At 55.2% G+C, this 9,561-nt stretch overlaps 2 protein-coding genes across 2 annotated transcripts in view; one reads left to right on the forward strand and one right to left on the reverse strand.

The window, feature by feature from the left end:
- Window positions 1-4,198, forward strand: part of RADIL (Rap associating with DIL domain) — a 22,426-nt gene extending 18,228 nt beyond the window's left edge. The window contains exons 12-15 of the mRNA XM_017734290.1: window positions 18-177; window positions 261-400; window positions 1,140-1,279; window positions 1,887-4,198. Of these exons, the coding sequence (XP_017589779.1) occupies window positions 18-177; window positions 261-400; window positions 1,140-1,279; window positions 1,887-1,992 (546 nt within the window). The 3' untranslated portion in view covers window positions 1,993-4,198. The remainder of the gene's footprint in view (window positions 1-17; window positions 178-260; window positions 401-1,139; window positions 1,280-1,886) is intronic.
- Window positions 4,199-4,506: 308 nt separating this feature from the next.
- The window catches only part of AP5Z1 (adaptor related protein complex 5 zeta 1 subunit), a 9,133-nt gene continuing 4,078 nt past the window's right edge, over window positions 4,507-9,561 (reverse strand). Inside the window, 11 exon segments of the mRNA XM_017734098.1 lie at window positions 4,507-4,981; window positions 5,253-5,467; window positions 5,614-5,746; window positions 6,009-6,106; window positions 6,503-6,614; window positions 6,817-6,966; window positions 7,724-7,866; window positions 8,366-8,541; window positions 8,802-8,964; window positions 9,044-9,081; window positions 9,456-9,545. Of these exon segments, the coding sequence (XP_017589587.1) occupies window positions 4,717-4,981; window positions 5,253-5,467; window positions 5,614-5,746; window positions 6,009-6,106; window positions 6,503-6,614; window positions 6,817-6,966; window positions 7,724-7,866; window positions 8,366-8,541; window positions 8,802-8,964; window positions 9,044-9,081; window positions 9,456-9,545 (1,583 nt within the window). The 3' untranslated portion in view covers window positions 4,507-4,716.

Raw genomic sequence — 9,561 nt, forward strand, 5'->3', positions numbered from 1 at the left:
AGGAGTCTGGCCCCAAGGCCGGCACGGCGCCCACAGACTCCTCCTGCCTGCTGACACCACCCACCACCCCCCTGAACTTCGACTCCGGGAGCCCGGAGTCACCGCAGGGCACCGGCAAAGGGCTGCAGGACCCCCGCAGGAACGGGATGAACGGCACCAAAGGCAGCACCCCCGAAGGTACCGAGTGCTGGCGCTGCCCCGGGGCTGTGAGGCTGGGTTTGGGCGGTGCCAGAGCCGTAAGCCGCTCTCTCCGCTGCCAGGCTGCTCGCCGACCCCCTATGACTACCCCACGCCGGAGTCTTCCAGCCGCAGCTCTGCCACCGACGACTTCTGCTACGTCTTCGTGGTGGAGCTGGAGAGGGGACCCATCGGGCTGGGGATGGGGCTGATCGATGGTGTGGTGAGTTCTCAGCTCGTGTCCCTCACACTGCTGGAGTGGGACGTGTGGGACCGGGTTTATACCCCAAGAAAAGCCAGCAAAGAAGCTGATGGCTTCCCACGGGAGCTAGGGTGCTTCTCCTGGGGACAAGGAGGCAGAGAGAGATCTATCAGAGGACCTCTACTCCTAGGTTGCAGTGCCATGCATACAAAGGCCACAGCTGTCCTGCAGCTGGAGAGAGCAAACAGGCTCAGCTCTCTTGTGGAAGGAAAATGACTCAGCCGAGGTCTTTCCTCCACCCTTCAGCGGTGGCAGGAGAAGTGGAGAGGAGCAGGGAGGCTCACAGGGTGTCAAACCAGCTCCTCCTTTGCATAAGGAGGAATCTAGCATTGTGGGGTGGATCAGCTGTTGGACAGTAGGAAACAGAGCATCACCGAGCCCTGGGACAGTGTGAGCAGAGCTCCCATCCCAACACGGTTGCAGGTTAATGATGCTTTACTTTTAATTAAATTGAATAAGAGCAGATTGCCCCCACCTCTCCTTTCTGTGTATAAATTGATATAAAACTAAACGATCTAATTTCCTTCCTGTTACTGTTAGGACCATCCCCGTCATGTTCCCAAGCATCTCCAAGGTCCCACTTGCCATCAGGCTTGGCTGTGAGCTCTGGGGAAGAGTTACCCCATCTGGGGAACTCAGCCCTTTGGGACCACAAATCTTTGTGTCCCTTTTTTTGCTCACCTCCTTTCCTTGCTAACAGCACACTCCTCTCTGCTCCCCGGGGATCTACATCCGCACCCTGATTGAGGACAGCCCCGCGGCTGCCGACGGCAGGCTCTCCATCGGGGACCGCATCCTGGCTGTCACCGGCACCAGCCTCATTGGGGCAGACTATCAGAGGTGAGCCTCACCTCAGCAGAGGGCCTGGGGTGGTGCCAGCACTGGGGGAGTTACTGTCAGGTCCAGGTTTCCAGCTGTTTTGCTGCAAGAGTTGCCAGTGCTGCAGTCGTGAGGATGCTGCGGTACGAGCAAGCTGCAGGGAGAGGAGTGACCTGCACAGGACACCAGAGAGGGGGAAAGGCTGTGGGTTTGGAAGAGGGATTATGGAGCAACAACTGGGGAGCATATATGGGAAATAAATGGGAGCTCCAGAGGTGTGTCTCAGCAATGCAGAGTTGCTCCAGCCCCATCCCACCCCAGGTTTCCTCTTGAAGGTGGCGGGATGGGGCAGCTCAGAGGCAGAGCCCAGGTGCCTATAGGACAGAGCAGCTTAGGGTTTGTTTGCCCTCATCCTGGCAGCACTAACCTGGAGGCCAAGCCCTCCACAAAGCTACAGGCAGGAGAGAAACAGCCCCTGCATGTAACCCTGAGCAGGCACAGGGCAGAGGGGCAGGTGATTGGCAAAGGGGGTGTGTTTTGTGAATGTCCGTGACTTGGCAGGCTCCTGAGGGGCTGCCAGCCTGAGGGAGCCAGAACTCACCTCTCTCCCTCTTGCTGCTCCCTGCAGTGCCGTGGACCTCATCCGCTCCGGAGGGAAGAAGCTACGGTTTCTGGTTGCCAAGTCGGACATTGAAATAGCCAAAAAAATCAGTTCCAGCTCCTCTTCCTCTTAGTCGTTGTGGTGCAAGGATCCTTCTGCAGCAGCCTGTGGCTACAGCTCTGGTTAAGGCTGACCTCAGGGAGCCTGGAGTGCAAGAGGGAGGACCAGGACTCCACAGCAACCCTCCATATGCTTTTGGACACTGCCCCTGCACTGCAGCAGATGAAAGGACACGCAAGGATGGTGCACGCTTCTCCCACTGCCCTGGCTGGGAGCATCATTCCTGATCCATTGCCCAGCCTCACCTTATACCCAGTGTCGTCCTACTCAGGAGGACGTTCTTCTCCTTTCCTGTTCCTTTGTCCCCTCTGGCAGGGGGAGGGAAGGGGATGCTCTCACCATGGGGACTTGTAGGCAGGCTCCTCTGTTCCTCTAGGCTGGCAGCCCTGTGTGGTATTTCATGCTGGCAGGCAGAAAGCTTGAAATACCTTTGTGTTTTGAAGATGAACATGTGGGGCAGGCCTGGGCTTCACTCTGGCAGTGGCCACCTGAGGTGCTGGCACGTCAGGCTGGAAAAGTGTGCTCAGCTCTGGGGGTGGTAAGGCAGCACAAGCACCCAGGAGTGGGATTCCACACAGGATGCATCACCAGGAGTTAATTCCCCTGGTGCCATACACTCAGGTGCCTTTCTGCCGCTGGGCTCCAGCCCTGCCTCGGGATGGGAAGCAGCTACAGCAAAGGGCTGACACCACCAGCAGTTCCTGTGAGTCCTGGGGAGAGCTCCCTGCCGAGAAGAACTCCCTTGGCCTTGCTCCGCAGATTTACTGCCCAGCTCTGGCACCAGGATCCCGGCTGAAGGCCCCCAGGACTGATTGGCAGAATGTCCCCACAGAGGATTGGTGCCACCAGGAACCTGAGTGACCCCAGCAGCACATGGCACTGCCACCAGCCCAGGCAGACAAACGACAGCTTGGCACCATGTCCTGGTCCTCTCCCTCCAGCTTTTCCAGCCCATTGCAAGGCCACCCTGTTCCGTGCCCTGCTCGGAGCATCTCCCAAGCATGTGCTGCTGAAATGCTGACAGGTGATGATGGACAGCAGAGACTCCCTTTGGGAGGAGTTTTGAATATCCCAGGAACTGCTCTGCTACCTGCTGCCGACCACAGTGTCAGCTCAGCCGAGGGTTCAGCTCCATCGTGTGGCTGCCTGGGCCCCCACCCACCCGGCCTCCTGCCCGCCGAGTCCTCCCTCTGCTTTTAGCACCATTAACGGGATAAACCCGACCTGATTTCCACATATAGACAGATACTGAGACCTAGTTTAGCTGAACCCTATTAAAACAGCCTGCAGCAAAGCCCTCCATCACACCCTGTGCAGTCCAGGCTCTGGCAGCAGATCAGATACTCACATGGCATCTCACAACAGTGCTCCGAGGATTGTGATGCTAAAACAGGGTTGGCTCTAGTTACGCCTCACTGCTGCAGTTTTGGTTCCTGTGCTTAGTCTTGCACATTGCAGGAGGAGAGAGATGTCAAAACACTCCATGCAAGGGAAACGCTCCACTACTGGATTTCAACACACCCTGGCCTGCTTTTCTAGGCAAGATGGACCAGGCACCTTCTCTGAGACACGAGTGCCTTGCTGCTCTGCTGGGCCATGCTCACAGCCCTGGCCTGGGGTGCTGCCCCACCAGGGACTGGGAGCAGTGCATCCTCCTGCTGCTGACTCCACTCTACCAAGCAGGCGAGCAAAGGCTCAGGGCTCCTGGTGATTCACTTCACTTTCAATCAAGTAGGTATGCTGGCCTGTTGTCCTCCACAGAACTTGAAATGGGCTGCCTAAAGCCCCTGGGCAAACTGCATGCACTCCTTACTCCCCTCTGCCCCGGAGCCAGGGCTTGGGGGGAGGCTTGGTTTGCACTAGACAGTGCTGGGGCTGCATCTTGGCACGTTCCAGCAGTACCAGCGCAACCTACTGAGCACCCCTGGAGCTGGAAAACAGCCCCAGAGCTGTGTGTCGCTCACAGTGCAGTCACGTATTGAAACAGACTGTAAATAAACCCTGCTATTTACTAGTGTGCATGAGGGCTGGCTTCTCCAGGGAGGAGCAGTGGGATGGACTGACTTCCCTGTGTGTTAATACTGTACAGCTCGGATGTGTATAAAACTCTGGTGCAGATACTGAGCACAGCATGGCGCCTGTCGGACACGGTGGATGTTAAGAAATGCTCTGTATCAACAATAAACTGGATCAATAAATCTCTCTAAGCCCTGCTCTGACAGCTGTCTCTTGGATCTGTGTTCATTCTGATGGTGAGACAGAAGAGTGGTGAGGGCTCCCAGATGTGACAGAGTCACTCCTGCATGCTCCAGCTCACACATGCCTTTGCTCGACCTGCTGCACGGAGAGGCAAGAAAAGCAGCACGTGCAGGTGTAGTGAGAGCAAAGGGATGGGGAAACAAGGCAGAGGAAGGGAGGGAAGTACATCTCCAAAGGCACAGGGTGTGCTGGCAGGGTATTAATGCACACATTCACTCTCTTGCAACATTTGCACAAATCCACCAGGATTTTCAATGCATACTCACCAGGAAGGGATAAGACAAGCTTAGGAGATAAAAAAGCAACAGGCACTAGGACACAAATACAAACAGCCTCAGACAAAAGAGCAGCCTCAGCTCTCCTTATTCCTGTTCTCTGTTTCATTCACAATAATTTGTTCCTCTTTTCCAGTTAAGATCAGGGCCTCAGCCTTGAATGTCAGCAGTGTCCAGTGAGTTACTCCAGAAACCTCCTGCCCTCACACTGGCACGGAGCCTGGAGCTGGCTCCAGGAGCTGGGTGACCATCCTGAGGGCCAAAGGGAGGGAGTCATTCACCTCCCTCTGAAAGCGTGTGCTGGCCACGGGTGGGGTGAACACAAACTGAGCCACGCTGGGCATTTTCAGCAGGTTCATGAGCTCAGTTGCCCGAATAAGGATCTCCTCTAGGTCCTCCTCGCAGTAAACAGAGGTGACAGCAGGGCTCTGCACAAATGTCCTCATCTTGGACAGGAACATGGACACTCTGAAGGAGAGAAGGACATGGATATCAACTGGCAGGACCTTTGCACCCAGCCAGATCACAACTCAAGTGTGTAAACTTCAACAGACTAGTGCAGGTGGCAGAGTGTTAGTCAGCAGATGAATCCCACTCCCCCCAAACTGTGCCCCTCCACAGCTCACCTCTGCCCTTTTTCAGGTTCCACCAGTTGCCAGACCCAATTATTAATTAATAACAGCAAACCCATGTTCGGACGCATGAGATCTGCACATTTCAACCCCTTGCTGGTGCTCACCTGGGGATCAAGTCCTGGCTGCGGGCTGCCAGCTTGGTCAAGGTGGCCATGAGGACACTGATGGCACGAGGGGCACAGCTGGGGGTGCTGGCCTGTGGCCGGAGCTGGGTGATTTCAAAGAGCACAGCCTCGAGGGTCTCAAAGAACCGCGTGATCTGCTCCACTGTGCAGCGCTTGTCGTAGGACACCGACAGGTACTCGCCGATAGCCCACACCTGAGGCCAGGGCAGAAGGAAGCACAGGGAAAGGGAACTGAGTAACTTTTAGGGAATAGAAAATTAGGTTAGCTAATGCTAGGACAGAGAAGGAGAGGGAAGGTGAGCAGCAAAGTGCAGTTGCAGCAGCAGGCGGTCCTGCTCACCATGTGGGTGAAGATGGCCTCCTTGCTCTGGATGTTGCTGACTGTTCCCGAGAACTCCAGGATCTCCGTGGACAGTTCCACCACGAGCGCAGGGTGCAGCCTGCAGAGCATCACCAGCTGTGAGCTCAGCACCCTGGAGCAGAGAAAAGGGCACAGCTCAGACCAGGGCAAGGTGGTGATCCCCAAAGCCAGGAGGGGCTGGCAGCACCCAGCCACTGGCACAGGGCTGTACCCTCTGGATGTTCCCAGCAGGGATGAAGGTGCAGCCCCCATTGTGCACCCTTCAAAGATGTGTCACAGCGGGGACTGGGCCACAACTGAAAAGGCTCCTGGGCTGCCCTGGGATGCCAGGAGGAAGGGCTGGGAGTTGGGCTGTGCCTCCTGTCCCATCGCACCTGTACACATGATCTTTAAATGACGGGATCTCATAGAGCTGGTCACTCCTCTGCAGCAGCAGCACCACCAGCTGGTTTATCAAAGACCCATCTGCAAACTGAAAGTCAGCCCTTGTTTCAGCAGTACCAGTGACTCCCAGCAGCCAAACCCAAACTAACCAGCCAGGTGAGACAGCGGGCAGAGAAACTGCCTGATCTATGAGGGGAACAGTGCACAAAGCAGGTATCAGGTACACACTGTGCTCTCACCTCTCTCCTTTACAGCTGACTGAGAGCAGAGTGAACCTGATGCTGCATCACAGAGCTTTTCTGTTTCTCTGGATGAAGTGGCCAGCTCAGTGCTGTTCATGCCAGTATCAATCCCACCCTCCCCTTATGCACCCCCCTCTCAAAGCTGCAGCATCTTAACAATTTTGTTTCTACAACTGCTCTTCACATAACAAGAGATCCCCATGGCACAACTGGGAACAGAACTCCTCCCAAAAAGAACCTACCTCTGCCACCACCCCAAAAAAGAGCTCCAGTAAGACAGGGACAGTCTCTGCACACTGCACCACCCTTGGGCTGCCAGCCAGGGATCCCAGCAGCTGCCGAAGTGGAACCAGACTGTGGGCAAAAGAGTTTCTGTTGAAGGTTTGTTCCCAGTTGCCCTTCCCTATCCCCCACAAGGCCTTTGAGTGCTGGCAAAGCTGACACAGGGAAGAGAAATCCACCTCATGCCAGCTGAGAGTGGCTGTGCCTTTCCCAGTAATCCCAGTGCTGCCTCCCAGAGCTGGATGGCTGAACCACACTCCAGGCAGGCTCCCACCTCTCCGGGGCATCCTCAGGAGCAGACTCGGTGCGGAGAAGATACTGGAACATGCTCTTGTAGACGGGATGGCGAAAGGCCTCCAGACACCTGGCTGGTTTCCCAGCTGGGTCGCTGCTGGACTTCTCAGAGGCAGGAAGAGCAGCTGCCCTAGCAGGGAACACACAAAATGTGCTGCACTGTGAGAATGGGCCAGGCCAGAGCTGGGATCCTGAACACTGGACAGCAAGTTGGTCTAATCCAGGCTCTCTGGAAGCCAGAGAGCCAACCTGATGAGCTCAGGCCCCCTGTATTCAGGCAATAGTTCCAGACTTGTTTCTGTGTCATGCCCGGGAAAGGGAAAATGGCACTCTGTATCCCTCAGTCATCCAAGCCCACCACCATCTGCCTTTAGGATGATTCTCTTTTCTAAAGCACTGCAGAAAGAGCTGTAATGTCAGGAGGACAAGAGCAGAGGCATAGCCAGTTCCAGTCCTACACCATCCTCCTGGAAGCTCACAGTTCCTAAGATCTCAGGAAGAAAATTCTGTGTGTCTCCAGGAGAACAAAGCCAAAAATAGGGCTAAGAGCAGAGAAGGAAGAATTGGTATTGCACCTCTGTATTGAGGTGGTAGCTCATGGCAGCCTCAAATATGTGGCAACCATTTGGAGCTGGATAGGGAGAGGGGAATGACAACAGCTCCCTGAGCTCCAAAGACAGTCCAGTACTGAAATGTGAGAGCTGGTCACCTTCTCTTCCCATGTACAACACATTACTAGGAAAACTGGGCTGACATCTGTGCAGCCCTGTGTTAACCCTGCAGTGATGGCTCTTGCTCTGTGACAGCTGAGGGTCAGAAGTGGCTACTGGGCTTTGGTCAGTGTCAAGATGCTGATTAACAAGTGGGAGGAAGGGAAGGTGCATTACCTCAGCTGCATGTCCAGAGCTGCTGTCAAACAGGGCAGGTCAAGCACCAAATGGAAGATCTCAATGGCCGTGCCTGCATCCAGCAGAAACGGGAGAAGGTCCACAAACTCAGAGATAAGAGGTGGGCTGTTCCACGCCAGGAACTGCAAGGAACAAGCACAAACTGCTGCACTATCCCTGCTACTCTATCACACACCCAGACAACTCCACACCATGACCAGATGGAATGGGGAAGGGAAAGTCATGTCTGAAAAGCAAAACCAAAGAAGTCTGAGGGTTTGGTGAAAACCCAGGAGCCTGTTAGAAGCTCAACAGAGGCCTCTGGCAGCTGGTTCAGTGGCTGGCAAGCTGCAAGTTACTAAACTTTTCCAGAAACAAAGTGCTGTGTCCTGCGTTCACTGTGCTTCCCAGTCCTCTGCAGTCCTGCCAACCCAGACTCTCCTCTCCTGGCAGTGCTAAACACACCCAGAACCCTCCTCCCCTTCGAACTCACACTTGTTTTGTAACAGTCCTTCTTGCCTGTGCTCTCCCTAGCACTGCCATGGAGGCACATGGTGGGCTTTGAGGTGCACAAAGGAAGTTCTAGGGCATGGAAAGGAATGTGAAGCAGGCGTTCCCCTCTGCTGCTCCAACACGCTGTACCTTGAAGAGATTTGGGAAACTCTGCCTGAATATGGAGGAGTCTGTGAAGAACTGGCTGTTGTCTTTGCAGAACTGGACAAATTCGAAGGCCAGTGATGGGTTGTGGAAAAGCTGAGCTGGGAGTTCTGTGAAGAGGTGTTTGTAGATGGCATCCGAGTCCACAGCTGCCAGTTTGCCTGGGAGGACAGAGCACCTTGCTGAGCACAACCCACCCAGCAGCCCTGCCAGGGCTCCAGGGGCTAAGACAGATCTGGGTTCTGTTTCTCTAAAGAGCATGGGACACCCCAGCTCCTGGGTCTCCTGGGGTGGGATCATCCATACCAGAGCACAGGCGAGATGGAATTATTCTGGCAGGCAGCAAACTGCCAGGACAAAAGGCTGTGCTGGAGCAGGCAAGACTGGATTGTGGAGAATGGGGTGGGAGCTGAAGACTTACTGTGGTTCAGGAAGAACTGGGCAATGGGCAGCAGTGCCCTGGCGTAAGAGGCATCCCCACAGATCCTGCTGTGCAGGACTTTCAGGAAGGAGACAGCACGGCACACGTAGGAGGAGTCCTGTTTGCAGATGATGTCCATGATTGTCACTGCCTCAATGAGACACTGCAGGAGAGCAGAGAGTAAGATTGGAGTGGGGGAAGCCACAACTCCTAGAGCTTCAGCCCCACCTCTGTGTGCTTACAGCTTTCTGCAGGTCTCCATCATCTTTCTTCAGGGGTCCTGCCAGAGAAATGAGTCCAAGTTAAGCTTTGAGCCCACACAGGAATATGAGGCTGTCAGTTGCAGCACTAACCCCGACTTCAGGGCAGGCAGGAACACACACTGAACCTCATTCCAGGCCAATCAGAACCAAGTTCCACAGCCTCTCCTGCAAATCAAGGAGGCAGGACCTGGCTGTTGCCTCCAAATCCCTCCCAAAACCCCAGCTCAGGGCTGGTCAGTGACTTGCCCCAGCAGTTGCAGCAGGCCCTATCCCTAGGAGTTGAACTGTGGATTCCAGGGAGTGAGATCCCAGCCCAAGCATGCAGTGAACCAGAAATATTTTGGAGAACACTACCAAGAAGACTGCCAGGAGGGCTCATGGCAAGACTCACGCCGGTTGCTCTGCTCAGTGAGGCGCTGGCAGTACTCGAAGGCTTTCTCCCGCAGACGCTCCCTGGGGGGAAGCAGCCGGCCAGCCGTGGCTGGCGTGGGGATGCA

This window comes from Corvus brachyrhynchos, unplaced genomic scaffold (genome assembly GCF_000691975.1).
Source record: "Corvus brachyrhynchos isolate BGI_N302 unplaced genomic scaffold, ASM69197v1 scaffold5, whole genome shotgun sequence".
Classification (NCBI taxonomy): Eukaryota; Metazoa; Chordata; class Aves; order Passeriformes; family Corvidae; genus Corvus; species Corvus brachyrhynchos.